Source organism: Ornithorhynchus anatinus, chromosome 4 (assembly GCF_004115215.2).
Source record: "Ornithorhynchus anatinus isolate Pmale09 chromosome 4, mOrnAna1.pri.v4, whole genome shotgun sequence".
Lineage (NCBI taxonomy): Eukaryota > Metazoa > Chordata > Mammalia > Monotremata > Ornithorhynchidae > Ornithorhynchus > Ornithorhynchus anatinus.
The window spans coordinates 96,682,301-96,708,149 of NC_041731.1; the positions used below are offsets into that span (position 1 = coordinate 96,682,301).

Sequence of the window (25,849 nt, forward strand, 5' to 3'; positions counted from 1 at the left end):
TCACTGTGAATAGCCCATACTGCCCTCAGCAGGCTATGGATTCAGTGGGAGAGTGTACACAGTAATATACTTAGAAATTGAGCCCCGTGTGGGACAGGGATTGTGTCCAAATGTGATTAACTTCAATCTATCCCAGTGCTTAGAAGAGTTCTTGACATACAGTAAGTGCTTAACAAACACTATCGCTATTATTATTACAAGTAAATGATTTATTTTATGGCGTATATCAAATTAACCACTAGTTAATCTGTACCTTAAAGATGTGTATGTAGAAGAGACAAAGTGCCTTAGCTTGGATTTATAGAGCACGGGCCTGAGAATCAGCGTGGCTTAGTGAAAAGACCGCAGGCTTGGGAGTCAGAGGATATGGGTTCTAATACCAGCTCTGCCACTTGTCTGCTGTATGGCCTTGGGCAATCACTTTAATTCTCTGTGCCTCAGTTACCTCATCTGTAAAATGAGGATTAAGACTGTGAGCCCCACGTGGTACAACCTGATTACCTTTTAGATACCCCAGCACTTAGAACAGTGCTTGGCACATTCATTCATTCATTCAATTGTATTTATTGAGCACTTACTGTGTGCAGAACACTGTACTAAGCACTTGGAGTGTACAATTCGGCAACAGAGTCAATCCCTGCCCAACAACAGGCTCACAGTCTAAAAGGGGGAGGCAGACAGTAAAACAAAACATAGTAAGGGCTTAACAAATACCATTATTATTGTTATAATCTGGGTTCTAATCCTAGCTCTGTCAGTTGTCTGCTGGTGATCATTGGCAAGCCACTTCTCTGGGCCTCGGTTATCTCATCTGTAAAATGGGGATTAAAACTGTGAGCCGCACATGGGATATGGACTGTGTCCAACCTGGTTACCTTGTATCTACCCCAGTGCTTAGAACAGTGCCCGGCACATACAAGCACTTAACAAATACCATTGAATTAAAAAAAATGTTCTTACAAAGAGCTCCTTTAGTTCAGTGCATCAAATTCCCCCTAAAACATTGAAAGCAAACTGTCACTGAAGTTTGGCTTTCATTTTTTTTTCATTTATCATAAATATGTTTCCTGGGATTGCTTCTTACACAAATTCTCCTTTCCCCAGGGCTCTTGTGGCCTAGCAGACAATGCTGTGCTTTTGGAGCTAAACCAACCCAACAAAATAAGAAGGGAAAGTTCAGTCTAATGGCAGGCAACACTAATCATTCTTGATTACGGTTCTATTCATTCCACATAATGTCCTTAGAGGTGACAGATGAGAATTGCTTTAGAAATCAGACCACCTGTTTCAGGACAGTAGATGGAAGTACTTTAATTTCTAATCCCGGCTCTGCCACTTGTCAGCAGTATGACTTTGGGCAAGTCACTTAACTTCTCCGTACTTCAGTTACCTCATCTGTAAAATGGATATTAAGACTGTGAATCCTATGTGGGACGACCTGATTAGCTTGTACCTACCCCAGGGCTTAGAACAGTACTTGGCAACACAGTAAGCACTTAACAAATACCATCATTATTATTTAAGTAGCAGCACGGCTTAGTGGATAGAGCATGGGCCTGGAAGTCAGAAGAACCTGAGTTCTAATTCTGGCTCTGCCACTTGTCTGCTGTGTGAGTTTGGGTAACTCACTTCACTTTTCTGTGCCTCTGTTACCTCATCTGGAAAATGGGGATTAAGACTGTGAGCCCTCTGTGGGAAGGGGACTGTGTCCAACCTGATTAGCTTTGTATCCACCCCAGAGTTTAGAAGAGTAGTTGACGAACAGTAATCACTTAAAAAATACCACCATAATTATTTAACCATTGGATAGGAGAGACCGTTTCTCCTGTTTTGTTTTGTTTTTTATCAGGGGTGCTAACCACTCTTAAGAAGCTAACCTTGGCCTGCCTGGCAGTAGACCTCTTCTCCCCACCAGCTCTTGAGGGGACTCGGGTGGTTGAGACGGACTCAAGATGGGTTTAGCAGTGTCAGGGTTGAGACCAAGCCCCCATTATAAGAAGGTCACATGTGCTGTAGGGAAGAGGAGGCTGTAACCTCTGGTCAGCAGAGTTCACACAACTTTCTGAACCCCAGGCCAACCAGAACTCTCGTTTGGCCCTGGAACAAATAGTTAATTTATCCACTCAACTCCCGAAGTAAGAGTTGCCTCTAATCTCTGTGGTTCTCGTGAATCTGCTCATTTTCTATGGGGAAAGCTTGTATGCTTCCCTTTTAGTGCCTTCTCAGGCAGAGAGATGAATGAAATGTCAATTGCCAGGGAAGGAAAATGGTCTCATTTAACAGAAGGAGAGAGCACGCCTCACGAGTGGCCCTTACACACAGCCTTCTTTCCGGCTTTTCGAAAGTCGATGAGTTCATCTACGCTCCTGGCACTGACGTGGCTCGAATCTAAGCTATGAATCCGAGATTTACAAATCGACATGAAATAATTCTGGTGTTTGTTGAAATTCCAAATACAATAGAAGCTCCAGTACTGAAATGCTAGTGATTACATCCATCGGGCATGTCTAACTCACGGCTGTGGTCCACATGTGGCCACTGTGGTGACGTTTTTGGGAGGCCTATGGGATAGTTTGGTCTCAGGAGAAAGGCAGGAAGAGAAAGATGTATCTGAGGTACCTTTCCCTCTCCTTTTGCAGCTTGCCTTCAAGCAGAATATTATTATTCTTATTATTAAGTGGTATTTAAGTGCTTACCATGTGAAAGACACATAGTCATGCTATGTCATAGTCATACTAACCACTGGGGAAAATAGAAAAGAGTCAAGAATAGAAGACAATCAAGTCTCTGTCCCTCATGGGGCCTTCAGTCTTAAGTAAGAGGGGCTGCAACCTTGATCTCTGGGATTTACAGGGTTTTTTTTGTGTGTAATGGTATTTGTTCAGTGCTTACTATGTGACAAGTACTATGCTATTGTGTACTGTGTACAGTGTGTACAAGCACTGTACCGAGGGGTAGATACAAGATCTCACATGGGGCTCACAGTCTAAATAGGAGGGAAAACAGGTACTGAATCCCCATTTCACAAATGAGGGAGCTGAGGCTCAGAGAAGTGAATTGATTTGCCCAAGGCCACACAGCAGACAAGGGGCAGAGCTGGAATTAGAACCCAGGTTCTCTGACTCATTCATTCACTTGAATTTTTTGAGCACTTAGGGCAAGCAGAGCACTCTATTAAGTGCTTGAGAGAGTACAATATAACAATAAGCAGACATATTCCCTGTCCAAAACGAGCTTACAGTTTAGAAGGGAAGATTGACATTGATAGAAATAAATAATACTTTCCCAGGCTTTTTCCACTAGGCCACACGGCTTCTCATAGAGTGGTGTGAAGTCTTTCTGTATGCAGTTCCTGCCCATAGGCAGGAAGCACTAACATTGACCACTTTGTTCCAGAGCAGATGTGTGTCGATGTACTCAAGCGCTTGGTATAGTGCTTAGCCCACAGTAGTTGCTCAGTATGACTGAATGAATGAGAGCCCACTCTAACATCTCGTATTAAAACTTCTGCTGTTGTAACTATTTCTTTCTGTCACTCTCTCTTGCTCCTTTTCCTGCTTCCTTGCCCCTTGTACGTATTTCTGCTCAGTTTACTGCGACCACTCCAGTGAGAAATATTTTCTGTTTGCCTCCTCCATTAGCGTGTAAGCACCTTTTAGGCGGAGAAAGCATCGGTTTGTTGTTCTTTAGATACCAAGTAGTTAATGCAGTGTACTGCACTAAATGGCCCCTCTCAGGGTCGCACCTAGAGAGTTTCCAGCACTCTACCAGTCTTGACTACAGAAGGGAGAGTCAAACAGAGGCCTACCCATTCCATTCCTAGCTTGGCCAGTGGCTAGCGAGTGGAAGGCAATCGGCTATAAGTCAAAACTTCCCCGTGCTGGGCAGCAGCGGCATGGGAGAGAGTCGAGGGTGGAGATTCAAGTTAACTGTGCAGAAGGAGGCAATGGTAAACCACTTCTGTATTTTTACCAAGAAAACTCAATGGATCCACTACCAGAGCGACTGCAGATGGAGGGGGGCGTTCTGGGAGAGATGTGTCCATGGAGTCGCTATGGGTCGGAAGCGACTCGATGGCATAAGCCAAGACTGCACTAAGTGGGTGCTCATAAATGCTGTTACTGCTCTACTACTTAAACCACTGTCCCCATCCCACGGAAGTTCCTCGTCTAGACTGTAAACTCGCTGTGGGCAGGGAATGTGTCTATTCTTATAATGTATTCTCCCAAGTGCTTAATGCAGTGATTTGCTCACAGCTAAAGTGCTCAGTAAATGCTATCGGATGAAATTCCACCAATTAATGTCACAGTGTGTCTGTTAGTGAAGAGAGATTGTTCATCTCACCAATTTCATTTGTTTCTATTCTGTGTATGTCGCTACAATTTATTTTACCAAGAATTTATGATAAATTTGCAGCTTTTATAAAGGGTGGCCCTTATGCAGATATGATTGGCATATGCAGTCTCTTTCATAGGGCTGAACTTAAATTTGAGAAGCAGCGTGGCCTAGTGGATCATTCATTCAGTCGTATTTATTGAGCACTTACTGTTTGCAGACACTGTTCTGAGCGCTTGAAAAGTACAATTCGGCAACAGATAAGAGACAATCTCTACCCAAAAAACGGCTCCCAGTCTAGAATCAAGCATGGGCCTCGGAGTCAGAAGCACCTGAGTTCTGTTTCCGGCTCTGCCATTTGTCTGCTGTGCAACCTTGGGCAAGTCACTATATGGGGATCAAAACTCTGAGCCCCATCTGGGACTTGTACTATGTCTATCCTGATTAGCTTGTATCTTCCCCAGCATTTAGTACAGCGCCTGTCACATAGTAAGTGTTTAAATACCAGTTAAAAAAACAAACACCTGATTTGCATGATGCCAAGCTTCTCTCTGGAGCGCATTCTAATTCATGTTTTTATTTCTGAAACAGGTCCAGTTGGTCCCATACCAAACAAAATTCCTCAACGTAAGTAAACCTGAAATGACATCACCTTAATGACATTCTCTTTACTCTTATTAGAACACATGGGTTCACTGCAGATTTCTCAAAGCTTTCCTAGGGGGATGTCTTATCTCTGCCCCTTCTCTTCCACACTACTAGTCTGTGCCATAAAATGGAGCAAAATTATTCACTTGAAGAGATCCCTGAACTCTGCTGAAGTGCCAGAGCCTGATTAATATATGGTATTCCAAAAACATGGAGTTAAGGCTACGGAAAGAGGCTGCATTGACTCTCTCAGCATTTTCCCCTACAGTTAAAGTGGGGCTCTGGAACTTTTATACTAGGAATGAGACATGTGGAGAAAGGCTGAAATGGGTCCATTCTGCCAGACAGCCATTGACATTGTTTCTGATTGGAGGAGAGGGAAAATGGCAAGGCCGATCCCGTGTGATTTAAGACCAGTGTAACATTTCCAGGAAATGGGGTCTTTGCAAATTGCACTTTCCACCACTGGCCTCTCCCTTGTAAACGGATTTTAACTTTCTTAAGTTCCTTGAAGAAGGAGGTAGTTTTCATAGCTGAAAGGAAACATTCTATTTTTGTGGTCTGGAATGAATTTCAGATGTAAAGAACATTGCCAAATGTAAAAAACAATTGATTCTATTTATGTGTTTTGCTGACTTTGAGACTGAGATCACTCCCTCTTGAACCCCACTTCCGTCCTCCATCTAGGAAGAGGACTGAGATTGGAAAAAACTTCAGATGGGTGCATCAGCCAGGAACAAAAGGAAAGCTTCCACTGAGAATTTTATGGGAACTTTCATTTAATGAGATGAAAACAAGAATAATCCTCGAGCGTACATTATTGTTCCTCCTCCAGGCCTTCCACTGCACACTCCCCCTCCCCCCCGCCCCGCCACTTTTCTTAAAACTGTTACAAAGTATTGAAAAAAAAATAAGTTGCATCAACACTTATTCAATCGTATTTATTGAGCGCTTACTGTGTGCAGAGCACTCTACTAAGCGCTTGGAATGTACAATTCAGCAACTGACTGAACAAAGACTGAACAAAATTAAATCAATGATATTTAAGGAACACTTACTGTGTGCAAAGCACTGTACTAGGCCCTTGGGAGAGTACAGCACAACAGAGTTGGTAAACATGTTCCCTGCACACAAGGAGTTTGCAATCTAGGGGAGGAGCTTCAAGTTTTGAGTTTGTAATGTCTGGAGTTTGGAAGCTTTTGACCAAACACTCAGGATTAGAGTAACATTTAAGTTCAAACAAGCTACCAAATGATGACCATTGAAAGGTCATGGGGTTCATATTCTTTTTGTATTTTTTTTTTTGACAGAAACCTGTGCAAAGTGATGTGCCCCATCTGGGTGGTTATTCTTAGTAGTGCGTGCATGATAGATTCAGCTACAGTTTTAAGAAAGTTACAGCAAAGTATTCGACACTTAACAATGCCTATGAAATGAAAGGATATTAAGAAAACCTAGTAGATAGAGCACAGGCCTGGAACTCAGAAGGACGTGGGTGCTAATCCCAGCTCTGTCATTTGCCTGCAAGTGACCTTGGACAAGTCACTTCATTTCCCTAGACCTCAGTTCCTTCATCTGTAAAATGGAGATGAAGACCGTGAGCCCCATATCTGTAATTATTGATTGTAATGTCCGTCTCCCCCTCTCGACTCTAAACTCGTCGTAGGTAGGGAATGTGCCTGCTATGTTATTATATTGTACTCTCCCAAGGACTTAGTACAGTGCTTTGCACACAGTAAACACTGACAAAATATGATTGACTGACTGACCGATGTGGGAGATGACTGCGTCCAACCTGATTAGTTTGTATCTACCCCAGAGCTTAGCACAGTGCCTCATAATAAGCGCTTAACAAATACCCTTAAAGAAAAAAAGATTACTGAAACCTGCTGTGCCAAGAGAAGCAGCATGGCATAGTGGATAGAGGACAGGCCCGGGAGTCAGGAGAACCTGGGTTCTAATCCCAGCTCTGCCACTTGTCTGCTGTGTGGCCTTGGGCAAGTCATTTACTTCCCTGCACCTCAGTTACCTCATCTGTAAAATGGGGATTGAGACTGTGAGCCCCATGTGGGACAGGGACTGTGTCCAACCCGATTTGCTTGTATCCACCGCAGAGTTTAGTACAGTGCCTGGGAAATAAGTAAGCATTGAACAAATTCCACAATTATTTTGAGATTACATGTGTGCTTTCTCCCTTTCTAGCAATTTTCCATGGTCTGGACACGCTGACAGTAGTGGGCATCGCGTTTGCGGCATTCGTGATCGGCGCTCTCCTGACTGGAGCCCTCTGGTATATCTACTCGCATACAGGTTAGTGTTATTTTTACATGTTCTATGGATGCTTGCCTGTGTTCTCTCTTTCACACTGACCAGTAATGTATTTTCTGCTTATGTTCTTATGAATTCCCATGGTTTAATCACATTCTCCAAAAAGATTGTTGAACTCTGGCCAAGTTCACCTAACTTCAACTTCAGAGGACTAATTCTTTGGAGAAGACTAAGAAAGGTCCAGGGAAAACATGGAAGAGGCAGGCCGGCAGCTAGATGGACAGAAATTGTAACAACGATGATGGAAGAACCGTCAGCAAGGTTACGGATTATGGCTGACGATAGGATGTTCTGGAGAAAATAGATCCATAGAGTTGCCATGGCGACAGCATTCGATAATGAGAGTGATAACTACACCCAAGGCATGCTTGGAAATATTAATATAATCTTTCCATGCTTTATCCAGTGGAGATAATGCTAGAGAAGCAATGAGGTCTAGTGGTTAGAGCTTGGACCTGGGAGTCAAGGAGGACCTGGCTCTAACCCCAGCTCTGAAACTTTGCTTTGTGATCTAGACCAAGTCACCGCATTTATCTGTGCTTCTGTTACCTCTTCTGTAAAACGGGGATTAAGACTGTGAGCCTTATGTGAGACAGGGACTGTGTCCAACCCAATTTACTTGTATTCACCCAGAGCGTAGTACAGTGCTTGGCATATATTAAGTGCTTAACCAATACTACGATTATTATTGTTATTATAAGAGTTTAAACTTTGAGGAAAGATGCTTACTCCTTGGTTAGAGATTTAAAAAATGAAAATAAATATTCAAAACTGGAAACTTGAAACAACTCACTCGATGTTACAAGAAGTTGGGAAGCACAAATAGAAATGGGCAAGAGGTGAAAACGGGAAGCTAAGATTTCTTTAATTAATATGCCAAAGAGCAAAGCAGAATCACTAATCAGATGTCTAAGGGCAAAGGGCCACTTCAGAAATCTCTACAAATACCAAATTGGAAAAGTAAGCTTTTAGAATAACACAGAGCAAGCAGGTGGGTAATATTTCCATTGCAGTTTTCTTTGTTCCTTTGATTATCCAAGAAGTGCAGAACCATGAGTGCTTGAATAATAGTAATAATTGTAGTATCTGTTAAACTCTTACTGTATGCCAAGCAGTTTACTGAGTGTCAGAGCAGATACAAGATAATCAGGTACCACATGAGGTGGGAAAACAGGTATTGAATCCCCATTTTGCAGAGGAGGGAACTGAAATGCAGAATTGTGAAATGACTTGTCACACAGCAGGTCGTGGAGCCAGGATTAGAATCCAGGTTCTCTGATCCCCAGGCTCATGCCCTTTCCATTAGGCCACGCTGACTGACTGCCGTAGAGATCTGAATTCTGGTTGTTTTTTTGAATTTTCACCTTTGTTTCACCTTAGTGAATTGGGGTAAATCAGTCCAAGAGAAAGGCAAATCCTGACCTCCAAACAGAACAAGGCAAAGGTATGGCAGGGCGGCATTTGCCCTTTCTTCAGCGTAATAATTTCTACAATGCCTTCCTTCTTTCCACTGGGAGGCTGCTGTTAGGCTAGTAATCCGGGAACATATCTACCAACTCTGTTGTGTTGTTCTCTCCCAAGTACACTGCTCTGCACACCATAAGCACTCAATAAATATGATTGATTGATAATCCTGCACTTGCTCAAGGCTTTAAAATAACCAGTCAGTAACCTGGAGGTGGAAGCAGCGTGGCGTAGTGGAAAGAGCATGGGCTTGGAGTCAGGGCTCATGAGTTCGAATCCCAGCTCTGCCACTTGTCAACTGTGTGACTGTGGGAAAGTCACTTAACTTCTCTGTGCCTCAGTTCCCTCATCTGTAAAATGGGGATGAAGACTGTGAGCCCCACGTGGGACAACCTGATTCCCCTGTGTTTACCCCAGCGCTTAGAACAGTGCTCTGCACATAGTAAGCGCTTAACAAATACCAACATTATTATTATTATTATTACAGTTAATGTAAAACAGTGAACGGGGAGGAGATACAGATACACACAGCCCTCTACCTCCAAGTCCACGCACATTAAAAATTGAAGATAAACTGACAGAACAGTGGACATCATCTTGACTCTGGAAAGGGGTGCTTATTTCAGTCAAGCCAATGGTATTTATTGAGCACTTAACAGTCAGAGCACCATAATAAGCACTTGGGAGAGTAAAATGCTATAGAGTTGCCACGATTCCCATCCATATGGAGATTTACAGTTTTGCAGGTGTTTTTGTTTTTTTTTAAAGAGGGAAAGGGAATATCTGGGTATTGGATTCTGAGGACTTCAAAAAGCAGAAGTCTGAATTGTATGTGGAATATGGGTTTAAGTCCTTCCTTCAGTCTCCAAAACTGGCTTTAAGATCTTTTTTTTTAAAAAAAAAAAAGTTACTCTGGTTATAAGGGCTGTCCTGGGGAGTTGGGGGTGGGTGGCCAACATCACCCCCCAGTATTTGGTCTGATAACAGCAGATCTAGCTAGCTTATACACCTGGTCTCTATGCCGACCCGCTTCCTACCTCAGAGCCTGGTAAGGACCACTCAGTAGTGGAGCTACCAAGATGGGCACTCCATTCATTCAGTCGTATTTATTGAGCGCTTACTGTGTGCAGAGCACTGTACTGCTTGGGAGAGTACAGTTATAACAATATAACGGACACTTTCCCTGCCCACTGGAGAGAACTTGAAACTCCTCTCTCCCCCAGAACTGGAATTGGGCTCCAGGATGCGAGAGTTTTATGTGGGGGTCCACAGGACTCAAAGGCCAGCCTGGAAATTTCACCTCACCGTTCACCCCACAAGGGGGGTTATTAGGGCACTTCCACCTCCTGAAGCTCCCCACCCCCCACCCGTTCTCAGAATCAGAAGTTGTTTCCCGTGACCTTAGATATTCCTCGGTCAAACATCCTCTGCCAAATGGGAAGACGAAAACCAAGTTTATAATTTCTGCCAATTGTGCTTTCAGGCTCACAAATGATCAGTCTCTCTGGCCAGATTGCACAGCCTGAAGCCATCTTCCCACTAAAACCCGTCTCCCTTGGTTCACTTCCCAAACTACTCAGAGAGTTGGGAAAGTTCATTCCTGTGAACCTTCACACCACTGGCCTATAACAAATGGGCCTTGCCATTTTATATCTACAGGGTGGCTGGCTGGTGTGGCCAAACACATGCTGTTTCCTGTCCAAGGGTTGCCTTTGTTGGATTCAGGACATAGTAGCTGAAAGGTTTTAGCTAAAATTAAATAAATAAATTTAAAAAGACCTCCCAACTCACTGCCATCCAGGAGACAGTTCAAACTCTGATGTCATTATCAGCTTGCTCAGCTAACTCCTGGAGAAACAGACCAAAAATGGTAGACACTAGAGAGGTTGAAGGGGCATCAGATTTACAGTTAGTATATTTCCTCTCCAGTGGCTTCTTCCCTCAGACTCTAAAATGTCAGCTCCTGAATGAAAGTAATGAAAGGATGTCCTGCCAATACCTCAAACCCCGTCCTCCCATGACTTTCCCATCACTGTAGATAGCACCACTCTCCATCCTGTCTCACAACCCCATAACCTTGACATGATCCTCCACTCATCTCATTCAACCCACATAGTCAATCGCCAAATCCTGTCAGTTCTTCCTTCGCAGCATTGCTGAAGTCCACCCTTTCTGCTCCATCCAAAATGTTACCACGTTAATCCAAGCATTTATCCTATCTCACCTTGACTACGTTATCAGCCTCCTTGATGCAGCTTCTGTGTTTCCTGTCTCTCCCAACTCCAGTCCAAACTACTGTTCAGATCATTTTTCTGAAAAAAACTTTCAGTCCATGGTTCACAGTGCTTGGCACTTAGTAAGGGCTAAACAAATACCATTATTATTATTATTCCTCAAGAAGCTCCAGTGGTTGTCCATCCACTTCCACATCAAAGAGAAAATCTTTACCATTGACTTTAAAGCCCTCAATCACCTTGCCCACTCCTATCTTACCTCACTGATTTTCTTCTACAGCCCAGTCTACTCACTTTGCTCCTATAATGCCAACCTACTCGCTGTACCTCGATCACGTATATCTCGCCACCAACCCTTTGCCCATATTCCGCCTCTGGTCTGGAACTCCCTTCCCTTTCGTATCCAACAGACATCTCTCTTGACCTGTGAAGGTGAAGGAGAAGGATCAGGGCTAGAGATACACATTTGGGACTCATCCTTTTGGAGATGGTGCTTGGCGCCTTGGGAGCGAACAAGTTATGCAAGAGAGAACTTCCTCTTTCTCCTGCCTCATCTAAACATTTGGATCTCTATTTTGGGCTTTTGATATTTGCCCCACCCTCAACCTCAAGCACTTATGAGGAAGCGCATCTTCCAATTCCGTTGTACTCTCCCAAGCGCCGTGGGAAGCAGCATGGCCTATTGGATAGAGCACGCCAGGGAGTCAGAAGGTCTTGGGTTCTAACCCTGGCTCCGCCACTTGTCTTCTGTGAGACCTTGAACAAGTTGCTTCACTTGTCCGTGCCTCAGTTTCCTCAACTGTAAAATGGGGATTAAGACTGTGAGCCCCATGTTGGACAGGGACTGTGTCCAACCTGATTAACTTGTACCTATCCCTATCCATCCTAATGCTTAGTACAGTGCCGAGCACACAGTGTTTAACAAATACCACAATTATTGTTAAGTGCTTAATACAGTACTCTGTACTCAATAAGCACTCAGTAAATGCCATTGATAATGACAGATGATCACTCTCCTCACTTTCAAAGCCTTATTGAGATCCCGTCTCCTCCAAGAGGCCTTCCCCACTAAGCTCTCATTTCCCTTATTCGCTCTCCTTTCTGCATGACCCTTGAATTTGGATTTGTACCCTTTATTCATCACACCCTCAGCCCGATGGCCCTTATGTACCTATCCATAATTTATATTAATTTCTGTCTCCCCCTCTAGACTGTAAGCTACTTATAGGCAGGGAACATGTCTACCAACTCATGTTAACTTATACACTCTCAAGTGCATATTGGCCTTCTGCATACAGTAAGCGCTCAAATCTGGTTGATTTATTGAAAATGGCTAAGCCATCCTCAGAGCATTAGCTTAAGCATTAGCTTTGAGTACCATAAGAATGTTTCATTTAAAATTCCACACAATAGTTGGAAGTTGACTCCTAAAATATGCTGTGCTTTAACATTTTTACCCCAGGTGTTAGTCCATTAGGGAGGGATGAAGTTAGGAAGAGAGGGAAGACTGTCCATCAATAATAGTCCAATGAGCAGAACTGTACAAACTATGAATATTTTTATCTTGTTTTTGAATTAATATAATTCGTTAGTCCTTTTTCTCTCAACAGTGGTTGCTGACTCTCCATTTTGGTAGAGAAGCAGCCCTAAGGACATATGTTGTAGCTCAAACATCAGGAGAGAAATAACTTGAACGTATTAACAGATAAGGATTGATGTTTAGAGAAAGGGAGATGCAGTTTGCAATAATCAAAAGCCCAAAACTTTACAATAGGGGTCCCATTGGGAAAGAAAGAAATTTTGAAACTGCATAAATATATTAGAGAAACTGTGCCCCATGCCCAAAGAGAAGGGTGACACTCACTTCCCCTGTTGCCTAAGGGAAATAAATAAGGTGAAAGAACAGGAAACGGGGAGGAGAAAGTTCATTCCTCTTATGAAACACTGAATTGGTTCCTAACATGTGGAAACAATAGGCTGAACTCATCTCTAATATTTATACTCAAGGCACTCCCACCCCATCTCAGAGTTTCATTGAGAGTTTATTGCTAGTTTTACCCAGAAAAATAAAATGTGTCCTTTCAAGGGTGAGGGCTCGCAAACCTGAAACCTCTTACTTCCCCATGAGGAAGCGCTCAATAAATACCATTGAATGGATGAACCTGGGAATTGAGCCTATTGCTTGGAGGAAATCACCCAAGGTTTAATTAGTGCAGAGCGAATAGAGCAAGGTGGGATAAATTCAACAAAAAGCTGCAGAGTTAAGTATTGACTGGAGAGGGGAGAGACTAGAAGCAGGGAGGCCAGTGAGGAGGCTGATACAGTATTCAAGCTGGGATATTAAGCCGTTTAGACTGCGAGCCTGATGTTGGGTAGGGATTGTCTCTATCTGTTGCCAAATTGTACATTCTAAGTGCCTAGTACAGTGCTCTGCACATAGTAAGCGCCCAATAAATATGATTGAATGAATGAATATCTCAGGAATTGAGTCCAACATGGTAGCTGTTTGGAAGGATAGGAAGGGGCAGATTTTGGATATACTGTGGAGGAAAAAACAACAGGATTTGATGACTTAGATTGTGAGCCCCATGTGGGACAGGGACTGTATCCAGTCTGATTAACTTGTACCTACCCTAATGCTTAGAACAGAGCTTGACACATAGTAAAAGCTTAACAAAAAAAAAGAACTGGGAGGAGATCTGAGTTTTAAACCCGACTCTGTCTCGTGCCTGCTTTTTGACTTGGCGCAAGTCACTTGACTTCTTTGTGCCTCAGTTTCCTCATCTGTAAAATGAGGACTAAGTTCCCGTCTGCCCTAGGTCCCAGACTGTGAGCCCCATGTGGGAGAGGGACTATCTTATATCTACCCCCACGTTCTTGCCACCAAGTGCTTAACAAAAATACCACAATCATTATTATTATTCAAGGCAGGTACCAATTTATAAAAATAATTCAGCTCTGGAAATTAAAAGGGAGCATCTGTGCACTGTAGAAAAACCAAGTACTTAATCTTGTTAGTTTGCTTCTTTTATTTTTTTAAAGGGTTTTGCAGGACCTTTCCAAAAGTCTGGAAGTTGAAAACCCTATTTAATGGGAGCTGATTAAAATAAACTGACATAGCAACAAATTATATTTGGCAAATAGAGATCGGAAAGCAAATATTCAGACTTCCTGGGCAGGGAGAATAGTCTTGGCAGTTTTCCTAAGTGTGAATAATCAAGCACATGTCACTTTCAGAGGGGTGAAAGCTTGTTTACTGTCAATAGCTGAGACATGCCATCTTATTACCACTCCCCTCAAACCAGAACATAAAGAGGCTGATGTGTTCAAGAACTGGGGTTTCTATTAACTATTTGTGCCACAGTCTTATAAAAATAAAGTATAGTTTTTGGGTAGCCATGTATCAAGGTGAATCTGAAATATTTAAATAGATGTGTCTAAACTGATGAAATGTCTGGTGAAGTTGGGAGGCTGTTATATAATGGGAGGTACTAGAATCTTCCATCTGGAGTCTAAAAATTACAGAAAATTGTCAAATCTCTCACAGTAGAGAATGATGATGTCAGAAGAGCCAAGATTTTTCTTTGGGGAAAAAGGGCATTCAAGGGCAAAGTCAATTTCATCAGAAATCAGTGCCATCAAAACAAAAGTCTATAATCTCTTCCACCTTGCCTAAACCACACATTCACTCCCACTTAATGGGGAGAAGATGGTTTAGCAGAAAGCTTCTGAAAAAAAAAGGAACAAAAACACAGCAGTGCGGCTCCCTCGCCTTCCAGGGAGGCTGAGCCAACCGTTCTTGTCACTTTCTTCCTCAGGAGAAAAGGTATTCGGCATAAACTAAGCCCGGGCTAAATATACAGAGATCATACTGAGGTGCTGTGGTGGATCCAGAAATATGTGAAACTGTGTGGTTTGTAAAATGGGTGACAGTGAGACTGGAATAGGTCCGGAGAGGCAAGGCGCTTGGGCCTGTTCTACATTTTACAGAACTGCTTTCTTGGCAGCGGGGTTGAGGGGCCCTAGAAAGGGGATGGTAGCACTGTTCCTGGGATACCAAAGCAGCTGCTTTAGTGCCTTTGGTTATTCTATTTAATTAATATTTTCGATGTACCAAGCACTATGCTGAGTTCTGGGGTAGATACAAAATAATCCTATCCAGACACGTGGTTTTAATCATACGGGGCCTGGGTGGCTTGTTTATGACTTAGATAAGACCCTTAGCACCAGAAAAAAAGGAAATGTTTTCCTAAATCTGGCTAATAGGGACCAAGTGGAACAAAAGGATGCTTATGCAAGTATATGAAACCCTCTAATTCTTCAAATTAACTGCAACTGGTAATATTTGATTTACTCTATCTTTTGTTTGTGCATGCAGGGATTTCTAATTGAAGCATTGAATGGTATACAGCTTTTCTTTGGGAAAATATCAACGTCAGCACTAAATGCAAACCATGTGTGTAACCCAGTTTCCTCCCTCTAACATTTTGTACATTTGGCAAGAATAGTGGTTTTTAACTATTCCTTACAATAGCGAGGTGTAGCCAATTCCACCCGCACACTTCGCTCCTAACACCAGCCTATTCTCTGTACCTCGATCTCACCTATTCCATCGCCAACCCCTTATCCTCATCCCCCCTCAGTCCTGGAGCTCCTTCCCACTTTATATCCAGCAGATCCCCACTCTCCCCATTTTCAAAACCCTCCAAAAATCCCATCTCCTGCGAGAGGCCGTCATATTCCCCCACTCGCCCTCTCCTCTGCATCTCCCGTGCACTCGGAGTCTCTGTACCCCTTCGATACTTGCTATTCACCCCACCCTCGGCATCACAGCACTTATGTAGATATACTCTGCCATTTCTCCTCTCTGTAATTTTAGTTTGTCTTCGCCTCTAAACTGTAAGTTCTTTTATTTTTTTAATGATAGTTAAGTGATGATGATGATAATGATAGTATTTGTTAACTGCTTCCTATGCGCCAAGCACTGTTCTAAGCCCTGAAGTAGAGACAAGGTAATCAGGTTGTCCCACGTGGGGCTCACAGTCTTAATCCTCATTTTCCAGATGAGGTAACTGAGGCTCAGAGAAGTGAAGTGACTTGCCCAAGGTCACACAGCAGACAAGTGGCAGAGCGGAGATTAGAACCCACGACCTCTGACTCCCAAGCCCATGCTCTTTTCCCTAAACTACGCTGCTTCTCAGGTTCTTTGTGAGCAGGGATTGTGTCTGTCAACCCTATCTTTCTTTCTCAAGTGCTTAGTACAGTGCTCTGCACACAGTAAGCACTCAATAAATGCCACTGATTGATTGAAAGCAGTGCCTTCTAGAATAATGGTATTTAATAATGAGCAATCAGTCACTCAGTGGTATTTCATGAGCACTTACTAAGCACAGAGCACTGTAGCTAACCACTTGGGAGAGTACAATACAACAGAGTTGGTAGATACATTCCCTGCCCACAATGAGTTTACGGTCTAGAGGAGACAGACATTAATATGAATAATTTATAGTTTATAATGTATAGATTTGTACATAAGTGCTGTGGGACTTAGGGTGGGGTGGATACTAAGTATCCAAAGTACACAGAACCAAGTGCAGAAGTGACACAGAAGGGTGGAGGTGACAGGGAAAAGAAAGCTTAATCTGGGAAGACCTCTTGGAAGACATATGACCTTAATAAGATGGTGAGAGTGGAAGATGGTGAGAGTGGTGGTCTGACATAAATGGAGGGGGAGGTAGTTCCAAGCCAAAAGGAGGCTGTGGGAAACGGGTTGGTAGTGAGATAGATGAGCTGGGGGGTCTAATGAGCAAGCTGGCACTAGAAAAGCCAAGTGTGCAGGCTGGACCATAGCAGATCAGCAAGGTAAGGTAGGTGGGGCAAGCTGATTGAGTACTTTAAAGCCAATGGTAAGGAGTTTCTGTTTGATGTGGAGGTGAAAGGGTAACAACTGGTGATTCTTGAGGACTAAAATTGTTTTAGAAAAATGATCTGGGCAGCAGAGTGAAGCAGGCTGAAGTGGGGAGAGACAGGAGATAAGGAGGCCGGGGAGGAGGCCGATGCGGCAGTCAAGGCGGGATAGGATAAGTGTTTGGATCAGTGTAGTAGAAGTTTGGATGTAGAGGAAAGGGGGGATTTTAGTGACGTTGTGAAGATAGAATAGACAGAATTTGGTGACAGATTGAATAAGTGGGCTGAATGAGAGAGAGGAGTCCGGAACAATACCGAGGTTGAGGACTTGTGAGACATTTTTTACAGTGGTGGGAAAGATGGGCGAGGACAGTGTTTGGGAAGATAAGGAATTTTGTTTTAGTCATGGTTAGTTTGACGTGTCGACAGGATATCTAGGTAGAGATGTTCTGAAGTCAGGGGGAAATGTGAGATTGCAGGGAAAGAGAGAGGCCAGGGCTGGAGATGTAGCTTGGGGAATCATCAGCATACAGATGGTAGTTGAAACCATGGGAGTGAAGGAGTTCTCCAAGATAGTGGGTGCCGATGGAGAATAGAAGGGGACCCAAAACTGGCTCTTGAAGGACCCCCGCTGTCAGTGGGTAGGAAGCAGAAGAGCCTAAAAGAGAGATTGAGAGGAATAGCCAGCCCTTCTGTGTCAACCTGCACTTGGATCTGGACCTTTTATTCACCCCCTCCCTTAGTTTCAAGATACTTAAGTAGATATCTGTAATTTAATTTATTTATATTAATGCCTATCTCCCCTTTTAGATTGTAAGGTCACTGTCTAGCAACCCTGTTATATAATAATAATTGTGGTATCTGTTAAGTGCTTCCTATGTTCTTGGTACTGTACCTAGCGCACGGGTGGATACCAGCAAATCAGGTTGGACACAGTCCCTGTCCCACGTGGGGCTCACAGTCTCAATCCCCATTTTCCAGATGAGGGAACTGAGATACAGAGAAGTTAAATGACTTGCCTGAGTTCACACAGCAGACAAGTGGCGGAGCTGGGATTAGTCAACGGCAATCTGACTCCCAGACCCGTGCTCTATCCACTATTCAATACTGCTTCTCTCCCAAGTGCTTAGAACAGTGCCCTGCATACACTAAACACTCAGTAAATTTAATTAATTGATCGTTTGATTGATAAGAGGAGAACCAAGAATGCTAAATTCCATGTGGACTACTGTATCAGCCTCCTCACTGACCACCGTGCCCCCAGCCTAAACCCCCCCAAGTCCATACTTCACTTTCCCACCTGGATCATTATTATTATTCTATTTAAGTACTAAGTGCTGAGTAGATTCAAGATTATTAGGTATCACATGGGAGAATGGGTATTGAATCCCCATTTTGCTGATGAGGGAAGTGAGGCCCAGAGAAGTTAAGTGACTTGCCTGTGATCACACAGCAGGCCAGTGATGGAGCTAAGATTAGAACTCAGGACCTCTGACTCTCAGGCCTGCACTCTTTCCACTAGACCACACTGCTTCCATGCTTTCACACTGCTGGTTGTTCTTAAAAATCATTCTGTGCACATCTCCCCACTCCTCAGAAACCTCCAATGGCTGTCCACCCATTTCTGCATCAGACAAAAATTCCTCACCGCCGGCTTTAAGGAACTCGGTCAGGTCACTTCCCTGTACCTATCCTAGCTCCTTTCCCACTAGAACCCTGCACACTTTGCTCCTTTAATGTCCACTCACTGTGGTTTAATCTTATCTCTCTCACTCCACTCCTTCTGAGTCCTGCCTGGAACTCCCTCCCCAAACCACCTAACCACCATTCTCCCTGTCTTCAAATTCCTACCCAGATCAAACCTGTTCCAGGAAATCTTCACCGACTAATCTTTCATTTCCCCATCCTATTCCCCTCCCGTCTGCTACACCAATGTGCTTACGTCTATATTTCCTAATCACTTGGTACTCACCCCTCAACCCCCACTAGCTCTTATCCTCATACTCTGTTGCTTCCCCTACCTACAATTTATTTTAATGTCTGTCTCCCCTGCTAGATTGTAAGCTTCCTGAGGGCAGGGATCATGTTTACCTAGTCTGATGTATTCTCCAGTCATTTAGTTCAGTGTTCTGCAAAACATTAACCACGCCCTCCTACCTTACCTGGCTGATTTCCTACTACATCTCAACCCACGCACTTCACTCCTCGAATGCCAACCTGTTCGCCGTACTTCAATCCTATCTCACTGCCAACGCTTTGCCCATGTCCTGCCTATGGCCTGGAGAAGCAGCGTAGCTCAATGGAAGGAGCATGGGCTTGGGAGTCAGATCATGGGTTCGAATTCCGGCTCTGCCACTTGTCAGCTCTGTGACTGTGGGCAAGTCACTTCACTTCTTTGGACCTCAGTTCCCTCATCTGTAAAATGGGGATTAAGACTGTGAACCTCCTGTGGGATAACCTGATTACCCTGTATCTACCCCAGTGCGTAGAACAGTGCTCTGCAGGTAGTAAGTGCTTAACAAATACCAACATTATTATTATTATTTATATGCAACAGACAATCCATATCCCCACCTTCAAAACCCTCCTAAAATCACATCTCCTCCAAGAGAACATCCCTGACTAAGCCCTCATTTCCTCTATTCCCTCTCCCTTCTGAGCCATCTATACATTTGGATTGGTTCTCTTTAAGCATTTGATAGTCATACCATCCTCAGCCTCACACCACTTCTGTACATATCTATATTTTATTTTCATGTCTTTTGCCCCTTCTAGACTCCTTGTGGGCAGGAAACATGTCTACCAACTCTGTTGCATTGTACTCTCCCCAAGTGCTTAGCACAGTGCTCTGCATATAAGAAGTGCTCAAATCCCATAAGGGATTGATTGATTACAGATTTGTGGAGATTTATTGACATCTATCTCTGCCCCTCACAACCATAAAGAAGCAGCGTGTCTAAGAGGATAGAGCATGGGCCTGGGAGTCAGAGGACCTGGGTCCTAATTCCTGCTTCACCAAAAGTCTGCTCTGTGACCTTGGTCAACTCACTTTACTTCTCTGGGCCTCAGTTACCTCGTCTGTAAAATGGAGATTAAAAGTGTGAACCCCTTGTGGGACAGGGACTATGTCCTACCTGATTAACTTGTATCACTTAGAACAATGTTTGGCACATAATAAGTGCTTAACAAGTACCATAATTATTATATTACATATTACAAATACTATAATTTTTATATTACACATAATATAATATATAGTGGTAATAATATATAATGGTATTTGTTAAGTGCTTACTACTGTGCTATATAGCATAGGGGAAGAAAAGAAAAGCAACAATATTTTCACACATCACTGATGCTTAAAATTATCCATTAGAGTTTGTGTCTCCAGGTGACATTCCAGTAGCCTCTGTTCAGATCCAGAAATAAATGTCCATGTGCTTATTATAGAGCTCTGCTCCCAGTAAACACTCAAATACGCTCGATTGACTGACTCTAAGAAATGCTCAGTTGAGGTGCAATCAAAATGCCCTTGCGGGGGATTCACATATATTTTTTCTTTCTCTTTTATGCTTAACAGGAGAGACAGCGGGAAGACAGCCGGTCCCTACAACACCCCCAGCCTCCGAGAACAGCAGCGCTGCCCACAGTATCGGCAGTACCCAGAGCACCCCCTGCTCCAGCAGCAGCACGGCTTAGTGCCGGGGAGAGACGAAGCTAAGGAACCGGGAAGGAGGGCAGTTGTTCAAAGGGACCTGTTTGTTGGTGTTCGCTGTCTGAACTTGGACGGATTAATTTGATTCCTTTTGAAAGCTGAGAAGGGATTTTGATATTAAAAGTCACCTGATTTTTTTTTTCCTTCCTCTCCCCACCCCGGGTCTTTGGACCGCTCTTTAACATGTTAAGATACATGTGACAAAGCTACTAAGTCAAATCCCACCATCCCCTCAAAGGGCCGGTGGGTTCTCAATGTGAAACACATGCCAGTTTTGAAAATGCTGCTTTGTCCAAATACATACGTCCGTAATTGGGGTTCACGACCTCTTCCCCTGATGCACAGAGTTCACAGGGCTTATTTTGGCTAAATGAATCGATTTGTGTGTTAGGGAAGTATGTGTTTTCTAAGAATGTCTCTTCGTGGCATACAAGCTGTTTCAAACTCCAAAGTAATTAGTTGAGGAAGGTTTAATTACTTTGTATCCCTTTAACCACATCCAATTTAAACCTTTGGGTGAGCTTGATTGCTACAGCCTAATTCCTGCTTTCATATTATTCATGCAGCTTCATATATGTTTGATTAATGATGGCTGCTTTTGTAAATTACACTGACATATCGAAGCAACATTCCTTTACGTGTGCAACAAACCCCAACCTCCAGTTACATTATCAATTTTATATTTCTTTACACACATATATACACACAGTACAAAGATGTCTTAATGCAAATGTTACATGTTTCTCCCTCACTTTCTCTGAGCACATGTGAATAGAATATGGCCATATGTGGTAGTTTTTGCACATTTCTGATATTTAGTATAGAGTGCAGTAGCTTATTAAAGGCAGTAGAATTTGGCACAGTCATATGAATTCAGAACTTGGCCCATGGCACACACGCACATTTACATACTTGCAAATGTACGATATGTAATCCAGTAGATGTGTTTTTAAATTGTAACAATGTAAATTTATTTTTAGACTCCTAGGAAATATCCAAGATCTTACTTTGTGTGTGTATCAGGGGCTTAGAGTATACCAAAAAGAATCCACCCTTTTTATAAAAGCGCTAGTAAACGCTCAGTAATTACCAATGATGATAAAAACAAAGCTAAAGAAGCAAATTCCCAGTGATTTATATGGAATTGCTCGTAGTTATTTGAATTTTGCAATTGATTCTTCCTAAAGTAGTATAGAAAAGAGGAAAATATACCCTTTTGACCATTTTTATTTAGAACTTGTGCCTTAAGAATTTACTAAGCCTTACTTTTTAAAAAATTAGAGAATAAGGTGAATTTCGTTAAATGAAATACCATCAGTTCTCCGATAACATGGATTTTCACGTTTTGGATTGAAAACAGTTGGAAAATTTGAGAACATTCTTCCAATAGCGCACTGCTGTCTGGATAGAACATGATGGTGTTGTTGGAAGAACACTGTGTGCAGACTCATGGTGTAAGTCAGAACATGTGTAATACAATGCAAGGACTCTCTAATCGTGGAGGTTCTTTGAAAATTTAATCCCCACATAGTAGGAGAACTATTAATTTGTCACTTTGCAACTGACATAGGTTCTACTGGTTCCTCTCTTTAAAAAAAAAAATAATCAAAGAGGAAAATTTTCCATGCACCACTCTCAACTCCCATAGAAACTATTCAAAATGGCGCCACTTTTCCCTCAGTAAAGTACTCATTTCATTGAAAATGTAAGGGGAGCTGTAATGACAGGGTATCTGTGAACAGAATTTAGTCCATCTTTTAAGGGAGTAGTACTGAAGATCTAAATAACTCCCAAACCCAAGTGGAGTAGAAAGCTGGCGATAGAAGGCTAAATTGGATAATTACTGTTTCTCGCTCCTTCCTGTCTTCTCTCCCCACCTCCACCATGTGAAAGCCAGAAAGAACTACTAATCTGAAATTTTGTGGAAAATCGTGGCCATGTAAACCTGACCAAAGTGTGGGTGAAAGGAGATTTTAATCTTTGAATAATTGTTTTAACATGTGGGAATTGAATTGAAAATATGCTACCTGTGTTTGAAAATAATGCGCTTTGCCTAACCTTCAGCAGAATGTATTGTGTAAGCATAGTCTATGTATAAAAAAAAAAATCTTTAAAGATGTCTTCAAAGAAGACTAGAGTCTTTAAGTCACTTATAGCTATATTTTACTACATAAAATTTGTGTATAAAGATATTTAAGTGTTTGATAAATGTAAGTTACTCAGTATGAAATGTTAAATTTCAGTTACTGTGAATTGTTTGTCAATACCTTCTTTTAACCCTTTACTCTTTAAAAATATCTTCAATATTTTCATTGGAAGTATTGAAAAATCCATTTCTTCATTGGACAGGGTTAAAACCTTCTGTAACATATTTAAATGTATATTTTTGAGAGAAAAATGCTGCATTATTAATGACTTTATCAGTAATTTACTCTCTTTTTAACAAAGTTAATTTACAGAATTACCACCTAAAAGTTTCTATGTATAAAAAGGTAAAAATTTGAATTTTGAGATTATATTCAAGATACATAGGTATCATTCACTGTAAGAAATCTGAGCTAACAGAGCATTACCATATCACATTAAATTGGATGCCTTCAAATATCTGAGCTATTTTGGTTTGTAAACATTTATTAAAAAGGATTTTTTTCTTAGAGGAACTTCTTACTCTAAGAATATTCAGGTCTTTTGTAGCAGCATTTCAGACTGCTTCCATTTAAAATTTGTGATATAAGTAGAGGCCCTAACTTTATAACAGCCATTCATATTTACTCCAAGTTTCTTTAAGACTGTTGGGTGTGGTTTATATCATTTGGACATTTTCTTCTGCAAAGTCTTGCGCTTATGTCTGCTGAACTATGAGCAGGGCCCGTTTCTCACTTGTAAGAGATATTGGTTGAAATGCTTCAAGCCCAAAGGCAGAACTCCTGTTAAGTCACAGTTATGCCAGAGGAGGTCTTCACCCTTGGGCTTAAACCTCTTTGTTACTTTATAATATTCATGAGGTCAAATCTTTCTGGATTTTATAAGCATTAGCCAGATGAAAGACGGTTGGCTCTCTTGGAAAGATTGTAAATGCTGTGTTTTCTGACTGTTTTGTCTGTTTGTTCCAACCTTTTCTGTAATGTATCTACCTCATGGTTCAAAAGAAGACTGTACTGCTGGTTGTGCTTGTAGAGCACTTTGTTGAGTGACACTTTGTGTTTTTGTGTTTGTCTTGTTTAGGGGTTGTTCATGAATTCATCGATATTTTGTTGAAAGGATTTTTGGTCAGTCCCCACACACAATACTTGGTTCTCATTTTTGGATCGTTTTGAACGAGCCTGATATTTTGCTGATTTTTATCTGAGGGGTTTTAAAAAATAAGCCCCTCCAAATCCCTGTGGCCAGTTTGAACACCCCAAGTGTATTCCTTTCTGTGTCAGTATTTCAGCAATTTGTGAAAAAGCTTAGGTGTATGTATAGTTTTGATATGTCCTCTTGATTTCTGTGTATAATAAAGATATATATCAATTAATAATAATTCTTCGGCTTGAACTTCATTAGAACCAGTGCAAGATGGATGGAGGCCAGTATTTGCTTTATATATGCTCTCCCCCTCCCCCACAAGCTCTGCTGGACCTGGATTAAATTATTAATTGTAAAGAGGAGAATAATCTTTAGGTTTGTTTTTAATGGTACTTGTTAAAAACATACTATGGGCCAGGCACTGTACACTAAGTGCTGGGGTAGATCCAAGCTGATCAGATTGGACACAGGCCACATTCCACATGGGGCTCACACTCAATCCCCATTTTCCAGGCGAGGTAACTGAGGCACAAAGAAGTGAAGTGACTTGCTCAAGATCACAGCAGGCATGTGGCGTACAGTACTCTGCACACAGTAAGCGCTCCATAAATATGATTGAATGAATGTGACGGAGCTGGGCTTAGAACCCAGTTTCTATATCCCAGGCCTGTGCTCTACCTACTAGGTCAAGAAGGCAGTCCTGGCCCTTGAAAATGATCTCCCTGCTGCCTCTTGCCCCTTTGGAGCGTCCCCCGTAAATTGGCCAGCTTACTTACAAACCATCCCAGCCTAAACGGATTCAGAAGTTTAGAACGGCAACCTTCCTGTTCCAGTGTCCGTGCAGGACTGGGGGAAGCTGGTCTGGATGCTGGTAATAATAATTACTGTATTAGTTAAGCACTTAACTATGTGCCAGGTACTATATTAAGCACAAGCAGATCAGGTTAGACACAATCCCTGTCCCATGTGGGGCTCACAATCTCAATCCCCATTTTCCAGATGAGATGACTGAGGCCCAGAGAAATGGCACACCTTGTCCAAAGTCACACAGCAGACAAGTGGCAGAGCCAGGATTAGGACCCATGACCTTCTGACTCCCAGGCTCGTGCCCTATCCTCTAGAGTCCCAGTCTTACTGGGTCCCAAGCCACACGTGTGAGGCAGCAGTCAGAGAGGCCACAGCTGTAGGCAGGGGCTTCATGACGCTGTCTCTTCATCCTCCCTCTGCTGGGCTGGAGATGGGGGGCTAATGGGAGCCCAGATGATGCGGGATTGGGGGCGACCCTCACCTTGGGCTGCCACTTTGTCCTCCTCCCACTGCACCAGGGAAGAGTGCTTGTCACTGTTTATTGTACTTTCCCAAGTGCTTAGTAAAATGCTCTGCACACGGTAAGCACTTAATAAATAAGATTGAACGACTGACTGAAAGGAGGCCGACCTTAGGTTGAGGGAGTTTATCAGCTCTCAAGACTTCAACTGCCAACCCTTTGCAGATTAATCAATCGCTCGATCATTTACTGAGCACTTATGGTTTGCAGAGCATTTTACTGAGCACTTGGAAGAGAACATTATAACAATTGGTAGACACGTTCCCTGCCCATAACAAGATGACTCCCAAATCTACCTCCCTAGACTTGATTTCTCTTATCTGCACTTTATTTCCTCCTACCTGCTTGAGATTTGCACATGGATTGCCCCCTGGCAAATCAAACCCTTCTAAAACATTAATTAATAGTATTTATTGAGTGCTTACTATATGCACAGCACTGTACTAAGAGGGAGAGTAAAATACAACAGAAATATCAGACACGTTCCCTGCCCAAAATGAGATTACAGTCTAGAATTCCATCACTCAAAAAAAGTTACATTACATATTTCAAAAAGCCAAAGTCGCAAACTAATATTGCTCTGGTAAAACAGGATGGCCAGAG

The 25,849-nt window shown here is 42.5% G+C and overlaps 1 protein-coding gene and 1 non-coding gene across 3 annotated transcripts in view; both read left to right on the forward strand.

The window, feature by feature from the left end:
- The window catches only part of TGFBR3 (transforming growth factor beta receptor 3), a 264,695-nt gene extending 243,993 nt beyond the window's left edge, over positions 1–20,702 (forward strand). The window contains exons 15-18 of one of the 2 annotated variants that reach the window (XM_029062681.2): positions 4,927–4,962; positions 7,186–7,293; positions 8,692–8,755; positions 20,497–20,585. In XM_029062681.2, coding sequence (XP_028918514.1) covers positions 4,927–4,962; positions 7,186–7,293; positions 8,692–8,732 — 185 coding nt within the window. In that variant the 3' untranslated portion in view covers positions 8,733–8,755; positions 20,497–20,585. Of the gene's footprint in view, positions 1–4,926; positions 4,963–7,185; positions 7,294–8,691; positions 8,756–20,496 lie in introns of both variants that reach the window. The other variant, XM_029062680.2, reaches the window with a different exon arrangement.
- LOC114811445 lies at positions 3,728–3,865 on the forward strand. The gene has a single exon (XR_003759148.1). It is a non-coding gene; the product is annotated as a small nucleolar RNA SNORA7 (small nucleolar RNA).
- Positions 20,703–25,849: the final 5,147 nt, after the last annotated feature.